Source organism: Sinocyclocheilus anshuiensis, unplaced genomic scaffold (assembly GCF_001515605.1).
Source record: "Sinocyclocheilus anshuiensis isolate Anshui unplaced genomic scaffold, SAMN03320099.WGS_v1.1 scaffold446, whole genome shotgun sequence".
Lineage (NCBI taxonomy): Eukaryota > Metazoa > Chordata > Actinopteri > Cypriniformes > Cyprinidae > Sinocyclocheilus > Sinocyclocheilus anshuiensis.
In genome coordinates, this window is record NW_015544247.1 from 1,862,407 (window position 1) to 1,881,063 (window position 18,657).

The 18,657-nt window shown below is 38.8% G+C and overlaps 1 protein-coding gene across 8 annotated transcripts in view; it reads right to left on the reverse strand.

Annotated features, from left to right (window-relative positions):
* Positions 1-18,409, reverse strand: part of LOC107697723 (estrogen-related receptor gamma) — a 90,133-nt gene extending 71,724 nt beyond the window's left edge. For 3 of the 8 annotated variants that reach the window (XM_016498542.1, XM_016498541.1, XM_016498540.1), the window contains exons 1-2: positions 12,592-12,873; positions 3,943-4,071 (exon numbers count right to left, since the gene is read on the reverse strand). In XM_016498542.1, the coding sequence (XP_016354028.1) occupies positions 3,943-4,071; positions 12,592-12,647 (185 nt within the window). In that variant the 5' untranslated portion in view covers positions 12,648-12,873. Of the gene's footprint in view, positions 1-3,942; positions 4,072-11,562; positions 11,575-12,587; positions 12,874-18,361 lie in introns of those variants that run through there. The other 5 variants (XM_016498544.1, XM_016498543.1, XM_016498545.1 and 2 more) reach the window with 5 other exon arrangements.
* Between the last annotated feature and the right edge of the window lie 248 nt (positions 18,410-18,657).

The following is an 18,657-nucleotide window of genomic DNA, read 5'->3' on the forward strand; positions in this document are numbered from 1 at the left end:
CGAAACTCCATCCATGTCTGCAGGCACACTTTCATTAGGGTGAAAGAAGAGACGCAAACAGTCCAATCATTTTTTCAGCATTGCTTTAATGGCAAAGACGGTACCATCACTCTAACTTCACTGACAGAACTACCACAGCTATGCTGTTTCTTTCATTATAGTTGTCTGAGACAAGAATAATTTACTATATATATTTACTATTTTACTATATTCATTTACTATATATTTACTATATATAAACACACACACACACACAAAATATAATAATGGAGCCCGTCCCCAAACCTGAGCTAAACATCGTCCATGTCTGCAGGCACACTTTCATTAGGGTGAAAGAAGAGGCACAAATAATTTTTCAGCATCTTTGATGCTTTGATGGCAAAGACGGTAACATCATTCTACCTTCAATGACAGAACTACCACAGCTATGCTGTTTCTTTCATTATAGTTGTCTGAGACAATAGTAATTTACTATTTGACTATATATAAACACACACACACACACACACACACACACACACAAAATATAATAATATAAATAATAATCCCCAAAATAATACATATAAAAATATATGTAATATATGTAATATATTAACACGTACAGTATATTAATAGATATGAATGAATAAACATTTAAAATATAATAGGAGCAATGATAAGTGCATGATATTTAGATTAAGTACTGCTAACATGAACATTTTAAAAATAAATAAAATTCAAGGATATCATAAATAATGTAATGTATCATCAGGACTATGAATCTGAGGAATATTATAAATAACTAAAACTAAATCTGAAACAAACAAAAATTAAAACCATGAAAAAAATCTTTACTTGAAATAAACTAAAATGTTAAAATAAAATGTTAACTGAAATGAAAAAAAAAATATATTTTTTTTTTATTTAGTTTGTTGCCAAAGCAACATTTATCATTATAATTTAATTTAATTTTATGCACTAAAATAACTAAAACTAAAACTGAAGTATATAACAAAAACAAACAAAAAAGACAAAACACGTCAAAATTACTAAAACTTTAACTAAAACTAAAAAGAAAAACAAAAGATTAAAAATAATTAAAACTGTAACAGTATCTTAATTATACTAACACTGATATGAATATTTTGTTATATATATATAATAATATGTGACCCTGGAGCACAAAACCAGTCTTAAATCGCTGGGGTATATTTGTAGCAATAGCCAAAAATACATTGTATGGGTCCAAGTTATTGATTTTTCTTTTATGCCAAAAATGTTCCATGAAGATATTTTGTAAATTTCCTACTGTAAATATATCAAAACTTAATTTTTGATTAGTAATATGCATTGCTAAGAACTTCATTTGGATAACTTTAAAGGTGATTTTCTCAATATTTAGATTTTTTTGCACCCTCAGATTCCAGATTTTCAAATAGTTATATCAACGCTTATTTATTCAGCTTTCAGATGATGTATAAATCTCAATTTCAAAAAATTGACTGGTTTTGTGGTTCAGGGTCACATATTACAAAATCTAAATTAAAAAAATGCTTGAGATAAAAAAAAGATGTTTAAGATACAAAAATATATATATTTTTCCAGTTTATATGACTTTTATCCATTTGTAAAACATAATTTCAATAAAATCAACATCCATCTACTTCCAACAAGTAGCCCCAGCCCATCACATTCGGCCCTGAGACTCCTGAAAGATTTTAAGTTTTAACACAATATAAAACACCTCAGTCTAATAATCCTCCCAGTTATAAACCTGCGATTCAATCCAATCTCCACACCGCACTGCACCCAAAAGCCCTTCATTTCCCATCTGCGTTTAAGGCAATCTAGTTTATTACACAACCCGCTAAATTTACAGTAACAAGCCGCTCCCTTGACAAATTAATAATTTTCCGAGTATTTGATCATATAAATAAAACAGTGCCTCTAGAGGCCGAGGAGCTAAATCAGTTAATTCCGTTTATCTGGGAAATGGCTTGCATCTAGGTAACAGCTCACCAGCAGATGGAGAGGTTTTTCCCCTGACCCCAGGACCAGGCTTCTGTCTCTCTCACTCCGCTCTGAAATGAGACTTATCAGAGGAAGGTGTGTGCATGTGTGCGAGGAAGTGTTGAAGGTGGGTGTTCGCCTATTTCAGTAAAGGGATTTATTTATCCAAGCAGACTTCCACGAGCGTTCAAAGTTCTCCTGGTTCCCAAAGATCCCCTGCACTAGTCTATTAATACATGCTTTTCCCACAAATCTGTGTGAATCGTAATTGATTGAACTGTAAACAGTGTGTGTTTGTGTATCACATGAATGTACGGCCATCGCCGTAAGATTGTGTGCTCGCAAGCGTACATGTGTGTGTATCTATGTGTGACTAACCTCAAATCTTTAGATACAGCTGATAGTGAAACATCCTGCTCTGTTTGGTGTGTGTGTGTGAATGTGTTTGACATGCCTGTTAGCATTAGCATTAGCTTCAACCCTGAATTTACACCACTGATGCACATCTAGCCCTTCAAAACGAATAAACACAAGAACTCAAACTGTTCTGCGACCAATGTGGATGTTCAGGGTGAGAGCCATGTCCTCCAGCTCCCAGCATGCTTTGTTTCAGGCCCATGGCGTGACACTGGATTGCCTGGCAGGGCCTGTCTATCGAGAGCTACAAGCTCCGACTACGCCAGTAACGTGATCCTGATTGGCTTAGAGTGGAGAAGACTTCTTGCATGCGAATGGAGGCTAATTGGTTTGACCCAGACTAACCTGTCCCAAATCTAATCCATGTAATACATTTGAGGGCCCCCATCAACGCACAGTCACCTTCTTTTAAAAGGTTTGAGTAAATCTAAAAAAAATCCTGCCCTAGGACACACACCTAACCTAAACTCCAAAAACAAGGAAGTTGAGTGATCAAAGCAACATAAAACCATTTATACAATGCTTTTCATACTATTTCTAATGAAGTACCTTTAAACACATCAGAAATAATTCACTTGTTTACAGTGTTAACTTACATTCCATATTTGCATTTTCTTGCAAAAAAACCCAAAATAACAATAATAAATAAATAAATAAAAAATACAAATTATATCGAAAATGAATATATCCAAGAAAATAAATTGTAACATTTGAAATTAAATCAAAGAGGTGAAGGCACTTTTCTCTCTGACCCTTCCGTAACCTCTAAAGTAATAACCATAAATGACCTGAAATTACAACAGTCAAACAAAGACATTTTACAGAAGATGGTCTGAGAGAGAAAGAGAGAGAGATAGAAGGGCCTGGTGAAGACTCTTAACTGGTCACATCTGGCTGTATTTTATACGCAAATCAGCCCCCACTAAATCTAGATAAAACTCACTGACTCGTGATCGGAGCAATGATCTTCATACATCTAAATTTATATGCTAATCGGAATCCTTGAAGCATTTAACACATTCCTCTGCATCTGGAGTGGGCGACAACCGGCAACCTCTCTAACCTATACCCATAAACTCAACATAAACTTTCCATATCTATCTATCTATCTATCTATCTATCTATCTATCTATCTATCTATCTCTCTCTCTCTCTCTCTCTCTCTCTCTCTCTCTATCTATAGCTTGAGGCAGAAACAGATGTATAAACGTCACTCCACCAACACACAAACACTGAGATATAGAACACATGTAAATGATCTAGTTACTCTTCTGCACATTTATAAGCCCAGAGAACAGCCTAGGACCAGGTTTACAGCACACAATGGGTACAACATGCAGCAATTACATCCTGCAAGTTGACGACACGCACAAACACTGGATGAACTAGACTAAGACACTGACTTGAATGAAGCAAGCATGGATAAATAATAGCTGGGCAGGCAAAACACAAACAAACATACAAACAAACAATAAAATAATAATCACCACAACTGATTTTGGCTTTTGATGACACCATTTTTGGTCCTTTCCTTACCTTTGGTTATATAGAGCATGTGCATCACGCATGTGACTGGCCTCGATGTCGTATTGCTGTTGTGTTCTCCAAGCGCCGCATTTGGCGTACTTATCTTCGCTATTAACTTGGGCCTTTGATAAATTCATTCTACAACAAAAGGGAGAGCAAGAAAAGGAATAAAAACGAGGGTCAGTGAGATGGACTGAGGAATTCTGATAAAGAACCATTGAGCCATTAACTGCTGACAGACAGTGACGCAGCTCGGCACTCTGTGAGAGAAAATATTCCTTCTTTCCTGACCGGCATTCTTCAATGGATCGGCTGTAACTGTGCATCTCCGCTGAGGATCGGAAGAGGGTAAAGACAGACTCTTTTGTTCATGCCAGGCGTTAACTGAAACCGGCCTTGGCGGTTTTAATGCACAGACTCATCATTCTACCAGCCGCAGATTTAACAAGTCTGAGGTGTCGGCAGATAAAAGAAAGAATCGGGGAGATCAACGCACGCCCGTGGCCCCTGTACACATAAGGGCGGGAGAGCCCGTGGCTTTACGGGACCCTCTGAATCAGAGGGGGCAGAGCTGGTTGACAAATGATCATATAAGCGAACAAGGAATGTTTTGACGTATGCCAGTTTATTTGCTAATCATCGGGCATTTCAAGGACAAAGATAGACGTCCTTATTAATCAAATCTTGCTTTTAACAAACTCTCAGCTGCAGGTAATCACATAAAAAAAAATCACATAGAAAACATTCAAAGACACCTCAGAAGAAAACAAAAGACTGATTCAGGAGTGTCTGTTGCAGACTTACTGGATGTAAATAACCCTCGGCTGTGTGTTAGTACAGCAAAATCTTTATACAAACTTATGGAAATTAATTGAGGCCACAAAAAGCACCTAAGAAAAACACCTGTGCACTTTAACACACACTTAAAGTTCTCGGCTTAAACAACGAGCTCTCCATCAAAGATGAAATGCTCATTTTTGAAGATTCCAAACTGTGGATTTTGTACGATTAAAGTAAAGCACTGGAGAGCAAAGGAAGTGAAGTGAAGTGATACGAGCCACAGGCAGTGCGGCTGAGTGTGTGAGTCTGTCACACTCTCTAATTAACAGAGGAGGCCCCTAATTCTCCTTCTCCGTTCCAACTCAGCAAACACGTTCAATGTCAACCCCCACCTGTCCCCACACCCGGACTGATGAAACTAATCACTCAACTAATGCTGTGCTTCAGCGGCTGTCTGAGAGAACGCAGCCATGAAGACCTGTCTTCCCGTCTTTCTCTTTCTCAGGCTCTTGTTTTCGTTTCTGTCGATCCGCCTCTTCTATCTGTCTGCGATTAAGTTTAGGCATTTCTCGCTGAATGTCCATTTTAAAAAAATTTTTGTTTCTAAATAATCTTGTGCTTTCAGCTTAAAGTATAAAGTTTCAAAATGTTACTTTGCATTGTAGTTTTACTATTTTTTGTATTTCGAGGCCTAATCAATTTCTCAAATTCGAGGACATGAAATCCATATAAAAATTCAGGGAGCCTTAGTGTGTTTGAATAACATTTGCTATTGTCAAATCATTTTGTCGCAATCATTGCTAATTTGAGAGTTAATTCTGGAGTGATACACTTCAGAGTGTGTTTACCTCACAAACAGTGGGCAGAACAGCATGTGCTGTGCGTGTGTGAGGCTGGTGAGCCAGTCAGAGCTTAGTGGAAAAAAGCAACGCACACACACGTAATGTGTTGGCTTTAGTTCTGGGCGAGTGAGCAGCGGAATCGATAAGCTCCAGCATCACACACGCCACACGTCCTGATACACTCCTGTTTCTCTCAACTCTCTTTAACGTGACTTTACACACAAACACACTACTGCACTCCCAATGCTAGCGTCATTAAATATCTGTCATTAACTACTGGGATGCTGTCTAAAGCACTGTGCAATATTTATTTTTTTGTTTCATTCCTGTCAGATGTGTAGACAGGCCATGCTGTATATAACAGGATGCATCACTAGTAGCAAACGAGGATGAAAATTACATCAAAAGCCAATAAACTCTTTGACTTTAGTGGCACAATATTAAACATCTGAAAAGAAATCAGAAAGGAAGGTTTGCATGTAAAAAAGTACATTAACACAGCAGTAAATACATTTTCTAAGCATATTTATATGCATTTCAAGCATATAAAATCTCTTTATCATCTTAAATGTTTAAATCAAAGTAAACAACACAACACATAAAAAACATGCACGTGCACACGGACATATACAAACATACACATTTATCTCAGTCATTCACTAAACACTTCCGGAAAACAAAATATCTATTTCATCTGGAATGCTAAAGTACGGCTGATATTTCAGAACAGCATTTGTGACAGAACTATGCAAATAACAATGTAATCGTGGCCCGAGTATGTACAGTAAAATAGTTTATGCAAATATAGGGAAATTAATTAGGGCAGGATTGCTGGATTGTTGAGCACAGTCAAAATTTTTCCTTTCATTTGTACATTTTTACAGCACATCACATTAATCATTTACTCACTTCTTTATTCCATTTAGGGCTACATAATTGTATGAAATAACAAAAGAAATAAAAGAAAAGAAATGAGAAGAAACCTATATAATTGTATAAGACAGAACAAAGATAAAAATAAACAATAATAATAATAATATAAAAAATTAAATCAACAAAATCATGTGGTGGTGCCTAAATGACAAAGTCTGATCATCCCCATAAAGCCACAATGAAAATAGATAAATATTATACTAACACTGAATTACTTGGATTCAATTTAATTAATATATTAAAATTGCCTTTTAGTTTTTACTACTCTAATAATAATAATAATAACCATGATTCTCATTCATTAAATGTATTACTATTATTACTATTATTCATATTATTATCATTATTATTAAAACAATACGAACTAAAAGGTTTTTAGAAATAAAAGGTTGGTCAAACAATGAAAACAAGAGTAACAGCTAAAATGAAGTGTCACTTCAGATCAGTGGGAGAAACAGGCACTTCTAGAGGAGAGAATGAATCTATAGGGATCTACCTGAGCCCATTTCACGCTACTGTCAAAACGCCTAAGTACTGCATCCATGCGGACAAGGATTAACACGCAGGACAATGAGCTGAATTAAGCCAAGTGTGTGTGTGTGTGTGTGTGTGTGTGTGTGTGTCTGTGTTGCGGCCATGCTCTGCGACTCACTCATGTGTTGCTATTCCATCTGTGAATAGTGGGGGTCTGATTGATTAGACAGGTGCCATTCTTCCTTATACAGGAACGGCCGCCCCATGCACGGTAAATGCCATGCCTATATCTCTCTGTCTCTCTTTCTTTCACTCCTTCCTGACAGCTCACACGACTGGTTACTCATACCCTGCTAATTACCCAGTCCTCCAACCAGCTAAAACATACATACCCAATAAACATACACGCCTTAAACATTTACACATGCAGAGACGCTTATAAACACAAAACACAAATATAGACTTACATCTAACTCCTTAATAATAGCTTTAGCTATTAAATGCCACACTGTTAGTGCTATCATGTCACAGACACCACCGGTGGTGGCTTTAAACCGTGTCAGCAGGGTTTCTTGTTATTATACGCTGACGAGCACGTGATTTAACCTTTGGGGGTTGAAGGCTGAAGAATGGGACAGGTGGAATTAAACGCAGGCCTCGCACGCAGGGGCAGCACAGGCAGCGTGGCCGGCAACGCGGCAGATGGACTGTCAGCTTTAATATGACGGAGCGCGTGCGGGCGCTCCAGCCTGGAAGCACGCGGATCTCTACGGGAATGCAGCCGTTCGCCCGCGCAACAGGGGCTGGGAGCAGACGAGAGCAGAGCTATGAAGTGCAAATACACCCGTCTGACACATCACACAGACATGCACCGGTCTACTCTTACATCCCGCAAAGCATGCCAAAAAATTAGTTTTGCTATCTGCAGATACATGTGATGCAACCCCGAGTTCAAACAGTGCTATAGGCTGCAGTCAGGTACATCCGTACCCTGTCTGGAAGAATTACCGCACATAAGCAGATTTGTTCAAAAGCCTCCCATCAGGATCGCTTCGATAATCTACAGCAGGGCAGAAATAAAAGTCAAGAAATTTCGCATTCTAGATGAAAAAGAAACAATAGCTTCTGTTTGCCTAAGCGTTTCCACGGGGGCACGTTTAAACAGGTTTTAAAAAGTCATGTTAAGCAAGCACAGCGAGATAATGTACATAAAAGTGCTGAAGAAAATGACATACACAGGCTTGATTTAGCGGCATTTGAATTTCAAATGCAGCACGTTTCTCCAAGGATTTCATCATTTTGGTTTATTTGAGGGAAAAAACTGGCCTGAAGGTGTGCGTATAGATATTAATACATATGTTTGCGACCCTATAGAAGCTCAAAGGTGTTTTACAAACAAACCCGGCGGAGTGCATTAACAATAAAATAGATTTTCACCTAAATGTTTTGAAATAACTCACTTTGTTGAAATATTCTGACTGACTTAATTTAATTTGATGTAAAACATGAGATAATAGAAATATAAAATGATTCAAGTATCCGAACAGTGCAGAAATTCAGCGATTCAAAGAGTCCAGAACAGCCTCTAGAAACATTCCACAGCTGACTGCAAGGAGTCGGGCCTTACATGGTAAGCATCATACTGATCTCATCACACACACACACACACACACACACACACATACACGTGATGTATGACAGGAGAAAGCGCAGAGAAATATTTCACTGTCATCCGTCACCCAGCTGGGCGATTAATTTCCCTTTCTCTGTTACGAGACGACCACAATTTCACAATTTCATTGAAGACCAATGAAGCTAAAAGAGATTAAAAAATCAGTACGGATTCACACCAGTAGAACTGGAGAAACTTTACCACCTTAAAGCTCTAACATCCTGTACTTTCACACACACATAAATGTTCCTGTGTATACACACATAACCACAAACAAATGTAAATGCCAGTTACTTTTATTAAAAAAATTTTTGAAATGCCATCCCGATTTTAATCTTATATTCAAATTATTTACTTCACAGTGCTAATCTACTTCTAAAACTATTTTACATTAATATATTTTTAAAGTGCAAAACCAGCACACAAAAGACACATTAATTTGTTGTAATGCATCTTCTATTGAGAGATAACTAAACAGGAAGGGAAAACAGATTCAGAAAAGCTATATCCGCATGCCGAGAGACAAACGGTGAGTCTGCTGGGAGCCGGTGGAAAACGCAGTGGCTAAAAGCACTATTTTTACACCCTTATCTAGCCCCCATGAACCCTCCTGCTTCTGGAGTGACCACACTCCCTATTGACCTGCTGTAACTGTATCCTACAGGCTCTCAGCCGGCCCGCGCCTGCTCTGCCTCTCTCTAGCAGGCCGAATCATCCGCAAAATAAAGACAGAAGCAAATGGGAAACCAAGGTCTAAAAATTGCAGAGAATAAAGCACATTCTGGTGTAATCGCTAATGCCGGTGGGTCATTTTTTTTTTTTTACGCAATCAAGCGAGTCTCAGCTGGCGTGGGCCCTGTTAAAACCCTTATTCAACTTCTCATGAAAAAATCGCCGCAGTGCGTTTGGAAAATCCTGATGGATTGATGCATAAATCACACAAATTGACAACTGCATCATCAGGCTCTCGCGCTCACGGCCGGCCGTGTGTTTTCATGTGCGCGGCACCTGCGTGCGACTGTTTCACACGAGTGTGTGCGTCCATCCGACGGGCCACTTATTGCACTTTTTAACAAAAGAGCAAAAATATAGCTTCCCTTTTTTTCTTACGGCCCCCCCTCCGGCCTCTCTTTTCTCCTGAATGACAGGCCGCTGGAGGGGCCGGGAGGGAGGGGGCTCTCTTTTAACTGGAGTTAATTACCCTTGGAATGCCTCAGACCCCTTCAAATAATGGGGAAGTGGCAATGCTCTGTCTCCAATGAGCAGGGCAGCGTAAAGACAAAGAGTGTCCAGACAGTAATCAACAAGGGGCCACGGAAAGAGAAAGACATGCAGGACGAGCCACGACACCTCTCACACAGGGGAATGGGATGGAGCCAAATCAAGACTGAACGGCAACAAAGGCCTCCTCGCACACACACACACACACACACACACACACATAAACATGGCAGAATAAATAAATCTGCGCTGTGCATATTGACATCATTTGACAGATGAATTAAGTAAATGATTTTATAAGGAGATTAAATGGAATTTAATTTACACAATCTCTCTTTATTCCTGCTGATCCCAGCCTCTGGGGTTTCATTCGCCTCTTGCAAGAGAGAGAGAGAGAGAGAGAGAAGGGAGTATGAACGGGTGTAGAGATAAACGCAAAATCAAGTTTTCTTCAAGGGCCACAGGGGGGTTTGGGAGTTTTAAAATCATCCGCAAAAGCGACAAAAGGTTGAACATGCATGAGTGAACACTCAGACACCTTCTGCACGATTCTGCGCTGAACTATTCAGCCCACTGCAGAGTCCAGCAGTGATTTTACACACATGACACCCGCGCTTCCAGTGGACATTCACACTCCATTGCCTTTAAAAAGCTGACTGCTTGCTTCTGGTCAAATAAAAAAATGTCAAGCATTAAGCTTTGATGTAATTTTCTTCCTCTCCTTTTTGCTTAAAAATTGTTTCTTTTTTATTATACACATACATTCTAGAAATTTACGGAAGGTTTTGAGGAAAAATTTAAATCAGTAGAAAAACATGCATGTAATTTTATGACAATCTTTTGAGAAGCTGCATTAATTTCTTCACGTAAATATGGAAGTATTTTAAAATGTCCTCATTCATTCGTTAAACAAAACTGAAAACACGCTGAACAATCAAAGTTGTACACCACATATGTAAAAAAAAATGTCATTTAAAAAAATTATAAATATGTATAATGTATAAAACAAATTTTAAATTAATTTTAAAAATCCGTTTTTATTTGTTTTTAAATAAACTGCTTTTAAATCTTTTTTTATAAAACACACAATAGACATTTAGATATCCTAAATAACTTGATAACTAAAATCTAGATAAGGATATTAATAATAATAATAATAAAAACATCTATAAATGTTCCCATCATAATTAAAATAATCCAAAAAGACATACAAACACGCTCTCCAACCGTGAATGTAAATATTAAAATGAGCGTGCAGATGTAAATGTACATGCAGACGGTGAGAGTCTCTAATTATGATAATAGCTAAACCAGCACTTGTTGTTATTACCGTCATTAATATACTAATTAGAATCTCAGTAGTCAATTTGTGTTAAAATAAAGATCAAACAGCGAGCGGGCGCCAAATGGCTAAAAGGCTGTGAGGAACCGACACTCTTATCTCTGAATTTCCTTTCATGACTCTGAATAATCCAGTCAATCTAATGATCCTGTGCAGGGTGTGTGCCAACACACCTACACCACTGCTGTCATTCCATCAGCATACGATATTTTAAATCTCCATCACTAAATAAATTCCCTTTCACAACTACGTTAGCATGGATTCTTCAGGTGTGTTTATAAATGGCTTTCAGGCTGAAGTTGAGCTTCTCGTGTGTTGTATTTTGCAGGACGGTGGCTGAAGGTTTAGGAGACCAGGATGGTTACCTGTTTGTGATCTTTCTGACCCTTCTCAGTGTCTTTTTTTTCTTTTCTCTGTACTGTAGGTGTTGCCAGTTCACAGCCTGTTTTTCTTATCAGTATTCATATGCAGCAGAGGGCAGAGGTTAATAGTTCGGTTGTTTCTTTAATCAAACTTGTACGTGCACTTGTTCTGCTACATCACTATTTTGACAGATTAAAAAAGCAAAGATTTACTACATAATGCACAATGTTTTACAAACAGACATGACTTAATCTGTTTTTAATTAGTTTTATAAAATACATTTTTCAAGAACCACTATGAATGTTATTTTAAATATATTTCTCACCTAAAATATTTCATTTTTAGCTGTTATCTCACATGATTTTATAACTAAACAACTAAACAAAATAGCAGGTATTTAGAACAGAATAAAAGTCTGCCAGTGCAGAACCTGACATCTAAATCAGCGTATTCATGTTTCCTCGCTCTGCACTGACAGAAGTGAGCGGGACGGAGATAAATATGAAGCTAAGGAGCTGTTCTCTCTGCCGGCTCCTGGACGTCCGCTCGTGCCCCGCGCACTCAATCCCTCCCTCCCTCTCTCTCTCTCTCTCTGAGCCAGCACACCATCTTTAATACATTTAGCGGGCCACATGCTGTGTGACCGGTCTGCGATTCAAGCCACCTAAGACCGTTTTCTCCCATCTATCCCATGGCTTTTGTCTTCCCCTCCTCCCTCGGCACTCTCTCTCTCTCTCGTTGTTTTCCGCCACGCACTCCTAATGATTTACACAAAACACACTCTGTCCTGTCAAAGCGGACACAGATTGCTGTAATAGAGGATAAGCCGTCAGCTACTGGCACAACGTACGTCCGCACGCACACTAGGCTCCAGACGCTGCCTGACAGCGAAAACAACCTTGACAAGGAGGACCACGGTGACCACATGCACACATAAACACACAAACAAACCAGGACAGGAACTATACGGACAAAACAAACAGTCTAGCCGGACACACAAGTAAAAGTAGAAGAAATGAAAATGTACCTACTGTTGTTCGGAGTGCAGGGAAAAACACTCAGGGAGCGAAAGTTCTACCGAATCCATGTGCGCTCTGCGATCATCGTTTGAGCAAACCTCTTCTATAAATTAAAGTTTTCTCTCTCTCTCTCTCTTTCTCTCTGGCTTCTCTGTCTCCGCTCCTCTCTCTCTCTCTGTACCTCCTCCTCCTCTCTCTCCCTTCCGTGACTGAGCAGTGCAATTAACAGGACCGTTCTCCCGGTGACAGCCTATAGGCACAGCCAGTTGGGACCAAAAGCTCTTGCACTCTTCTAATCAAGGACTTAAAGCCACGATTGCTGCTCATTAATATGAAGCAGGGCTTTGCATATGCAGTCCCCCCGGCCCTCCCGGATGCCAGATTGGTGGCTTCCCAGCCAATTGGAGTGAGACAGGGCAGTGTCTGCGCCCACAGAGAGACGGAGCGGGGAGAGAGGGGAGGGGAAAGACAAAGAGCGAGCGAGCGAGCGAGAGAGAGAGAGGGAGAGAAGGAGGGAGGGGGAGTGGTGTAATGAGAGGGAAAGTGGGGGTGAGAGAGGGTTTAAAGAAGCAGCCCGCGTCTCTCCCTCAGCAATGCTTATCGGCTTGCGCTGTCAAGTGCGCAGATAAAACCGCTCACTTTGTTGATACAAAACATTGTGAATGAAGCCGCTTGCTGTTCGCTTTGCATCCGCCTCTGTTTGCACGCTCATTCGTTTCCTTCGTCCACCTGCACGGGGAACATTAAAAAAAATATGTGTTATAAACAAATTGAAAAATACAGTTCGTTTTGCAATGAAAAAATTTAGTTTTTCAGGCTTGCGAATGTTGTCGTGCACTTTAAGTGAGTCGAAATAGTGGCGATACAGAGCTGAAAAACTGTTGCAATCCACCACAACATCATAACAGCGGCCCATCACAGCAAATGTGGAAGTGAGGGAGTGGACACATGCTACCGTGACCACATCACTGACAGATACAGCGAGAAAAGGCTGAGGAAAGATCAAAGGCACCCCTTTGTTCTAGAATGATTGAGTCACATTTGCGGAGCATCCAGGCTGCCGGCGCGCGTCGTTCGCAAGTACGTGTGTATGTTTATGCGCGTGTCACAGGCTCGCTGCATTTCCAGCAGCAGCAGGGAAGATATTGCTGGCATCTCAGCACACCGCAATTCCCCACTGATAAGAAAATTCAGGAGCCGCACCGGCCTACAAACCATTGTACTTGCCCCACCACGCCGCCACAGAAATTGCATCTGACCGTCTTTCATATTCCAAACTTGCAGGGATTTTGGAGGCAGACGTCTCTTTAAAATGCCTGTCTTGGGTCTCTGAAACTGAACTAAACCTGTTCACTGGATCTCATATACGAACCCAGGTTTCTTTGATTGATTTTTACTTAATTGCTTTAATAGTGTTAATAAACATGAAGTCATATAACCATTTTTTTCAACAGTCCTTAAAAAAATTACAAAGCAGTCAAACTTTTATTAAATAGTATTTTTTTTTTTACTTGACATAACAATAGCACTACTCCTACTACTACTACTAAATTAATTAATTAATGAATGAATGAATTAAAAATATATTAGTTTGGTCTTTGTCATTACTTAAAACCACATTTAGGAAAACATTTAAATTAAAAAAACTCCATATTTGTATGAAGATGTTTATATTAAATCTAAAAAAAATCTATAAATCTAAAATAAATAAATAAATGAATTAATGAATGAACAAATAATGATAATAATAATAATAATTGACAAAGTGCTCAAACTGACCTTAATTTATACATAAATAATACTAATAATACTACTAATAATATAGTATGACTATATCAAATTTCAGTACTGTCATCATATTTTAATAACTTGTTTCAAAATTTCACAAAATATCTGTTTTTTTTTTTTAAATAACTAATTTTTACGAACCGCTATTAATGCTCAGGTAGGCAGCAGGTGCGTTGTGTAGAGTAAGATATATCGAATGAGAGATGCACATCAACAATAAAGAGGCGCAGATCAATGCAACGCACACATCACTGAAAACTAATATCTTTCGGGGAAATTAGATCTACTTCTAAACTGCACAAAGAAAGAAAAAGCTTGATATGGCATAAATAGAAACGACTGAGTGAAATTCAGGCTTTTCCTTTTGAATAACAGATGGGCAGAAAAAAGAAAAGCAAATGCGTTTGAACGATCAGAATCATGCAACTTTGTTTCCAGAGAAGTGTAAAAGACTGCTAGAAGATTATTTTTATTACAAGGAAGTGTGTTGCCATTGCTGAAGGACACTCTGGGTCTAACAAAGGAGTTTTGAAATAACACTCTACTGTTTCTGACCGGCCAACACACACACACACACACACACACACACACACACACACACGCATACACACACACACACACACATACACGCTCGCACTTGGAAAGTTACATTTGCTTAATTTATTCATCTGTCTGCTTTTAAACAATGTACAGTCTCTGCAATCTTTGCACCACAAAAAACAAGGCACATGATTAAAAAATACTAAAGCAGTGGTTTCAAAGCGCCGCCTGGAAACAACAGGCAGCCAACTGCCATTTGAAACTGTTTTAATTGCACTATATGACAAACGGAAATGAAGAGGATGAGGAGAACGGGAACCGCCATAATGTTTGAATGCAGATAGGAGGGATACCTGTGTTCACTAAGGTCCCATGAGACCAACAAACATTCCTCATATCAAGATCCACGAAGATCAAATGCAGAGCGTGGAGCTGACAGACAGCACTCATACTTGAGGAACTAAGATGCACACTGAGAAGAGGAAATCAGTTAGATGGACTGATTTCAGACTGATGACTGAAGATGTATGGTCTTGCCTGAAAAGCATCTAAAGAAAGCGGTTAAAGTGAATCAAACCTGAAAGCTCAAACTAGCAAAGTTTTTTTTTCCCACTGCCGACATGCTTTTTTTTTATTTAGGTTTCACAGCAGGGGTGCAGTGTTGTGTCCGGATGTATTGATTCAATTACAGTGGCCTGCCTGCTTTTGACAGACCCCCCTTTAGGTCACATTTCCATATCTGTGCTGAATGGGCAGCTGTGACCCCTAAACACTTGCCACGTGGGACTGGAAAGACCCAAGACATCACTCCAAACTTCTGTCAGTGAGTAAATCTGACTGCGATAGCAACATGCTAACAACATTAAGTTTAAGCATAACAACAATGCACTCTTAGCAGCTCAAAGTTATTCAGAATCGAGCCTGGCTTCGCTACTACAAGCTGTCATTAACAGCCTTTAATCCCTGCTGCCCCGCTGAATACATTTGAACTTAAGTATGCACGACTAGTCTGCGCTGATTGCAGCGGCTGTCGATACGTGTCAATAGCTGCCCATCTTTTTCATTAGCAGTTTTAGCACAGCGCTTCTGCTTCTATTGTTCAGACGGTGTGTGTTTTACAACGAGCCGCGTCTCGCTTTCAAACCGAATCCCGTTCTGCCACAAGAGACGGACGAGCATTCAATTCACAAGCCGGCAGATTGAAAGATGAGCTCTGAGATGTAAAAACAAAACGCATTAGGCGCTAGCAAGGACGGGTATGCAAAGTCTCAAAATGGATTTGAAAAGACTCCAGTCTGGCTTTTGTAAGCGTTTGTGTGTGAGTACGTGGGCGTGAGAGTGTGCGTGTGTTTTTTATTTGTGTGTGTGAAATGTTAAAGACAAGGATGACCCTTTTGGTCACTGGCTGTTGACATGTGGCTAAGAATTATCAGGGCTAGCTTGGCGGAGCATCAATCACGCCAGTCAATAGTGGAGGGCAAGTTCACTTGGGTCACATATCAGCCGACCAGCCGCCGAGCATACAGTCAATGCGACCGCCGCTGGAGTTGTTTAAAATCAACTTGTCAAAAATTGGGCTGTAATAAATTCAAGAGGCAGGATGCTTATTTGTAGCCACTCGGGTCAGCACGGGGCGTCTCAGAGTGAAAGCTCTCAGGCTGAGCGGAGAAGCGTATTACAAACAATAACACTGCATAAATGTGATGCTGTTGTTTCTATATTCATAACATAATTTAAAAATAGAGCAATTTAATAGGTAATTGAATAAAATAATTAAAGAGTTGTACTAAAAATGCTGTGTGTATGTGTGTACACACACACACGCACACACACACACACACACATATATATATTTAATTTACATATTAAAATAGGTAATTATTTTTAATACTATATTACAATGTGTGTGTGTGTGTGTGTGTGTGTGTGTGTATAAATAAGTAAGTAAATAAATAAATAAATAAATGTAAATTATATAATGAAAGATATTATACATGAGTTTGGGAAAACACTTTTTTTTTTTTTTACATTTTTTGTGATTTATTCTGTCTGACTGATTGTGCATTTGTGCATTAGACAATATAAAATGCAAAAGCAACTTAAAGACAACTTACACGCATGTACACTTACATACATTCCTAAATATATACTGTTATCAAGCTTCAAAGCAAACAAATAATTTTCTTACATCTGCTTCTGCTTCCTCAAATTCCTAAACTCAAAGTCCCTCGCAAGAGAAAGTAGACTGAAAAGTATGTGTTTGTGCCTGTCATATGAGAGTGCTGCAGTGCTCTTGTATTGCGTCTTGATGGGGACACAAAGGCAGGTTGGCAGCTGTGTGCCCGGGACGGCCCTTCAGTCTGCAGTTCAGGAGTAGTCAACAGAGGGAGCTACTGGCTGTGCGGTGGTCAGTGTGTGTGTGTGCCTTCTGTCTGATGAGCAGAGAGCTCTTCTGTGTGTATGTGTGTTTGTCCTCTGTTGTTTTACCCCATCGCTGTCACAGAATGGATATATTTATGCCTGCCACTGTGGTCTGAGTTGCCTTGTCATACATGAAGGAATATTTAGGACTCAAACGTATGATGGGAAAAATAGGAATTTGAATACATAATGACACTATGGAATACTACTTTGTTAGGATTCTATTAATTGTACTTGATTATATTAAATTCAAACAATAAATAAAATGTTACACTTTATACAGATTTTGTAAGAAAAACAAAATAATCTCACTTAAACTTGTAATAATCTGTATTAAATTAAAACAGATGTCAAAATCGTTAGATACCGTGTTTACAGATAAACCGTTTTTATTCCTGTTGAGACAATAAATAAATATATATAAAAAATAGAGTATAAGAATTTATTTTAGCTAGTTTGCTATCAAATATTTCTTAATATATTTTAAGAAATGAAATACCAACAAATCTAATTAATGCATATTTATGCTATTGAAATGACAGATTTCACTAACCTGTATCATACATATGTTACATATGACCCAACATACAATCTTTTCAGTTGTAATATGAATTTTATTTAAACAAATTAACTAAAAAAGTTATATGCTGTTTCAAAAAAGTAGGTTTCATGTGAGACTAGGTAGTCAAAACCTTTTCACTCTATCCATACTTAAACTCACATACAAATATATATGCAACTGAAAATGGGTGCCAAAAGGACGTTTTAAACAACTGCTATGGTACCACTTTCAAAAGACGTGGGTGGGTGAGCAAAACCGCTCTATGAAACCACTGTTATGAAGGGGAAAGCGACACAAGGTTACTATGGTAGCGAATGAGTGAATAGCTAAGTAATCTAATGGTCTATCAGCAGGTACAATTGTAACATGAAGGAAAGTGCCAATTTCAAAGCCCCACTGCTTGGCAGGGTGATAACAGGCTAGCGGGGGCTCCAGGGACAGCGGCGAGCCCGGTGTGCGGCATTTGCTAACCTCTCTTTGATATGGCCACTGCTGTTTCCTGTTTCCACCCTCTTCTCCCTCGTCTTGAATATCTTTAGCAGTCCGACTACACGCAGGACTCCCTGAATAAACCGCCAAGGGTCTCCTATCTTCAAGAAAACCAGTGCTGTAGTGAAGAATGGAAAATTAATGGTGTTAGAATGAGAGCTTATCCATCTTTAAATACAGTTTATTCTTTTTTTTTTATCAAAATATCCACTTATTTTGATTATTTATAAACCATATATACTAAAAATAAGTCCACAAATTACATTAAATAAATAAAT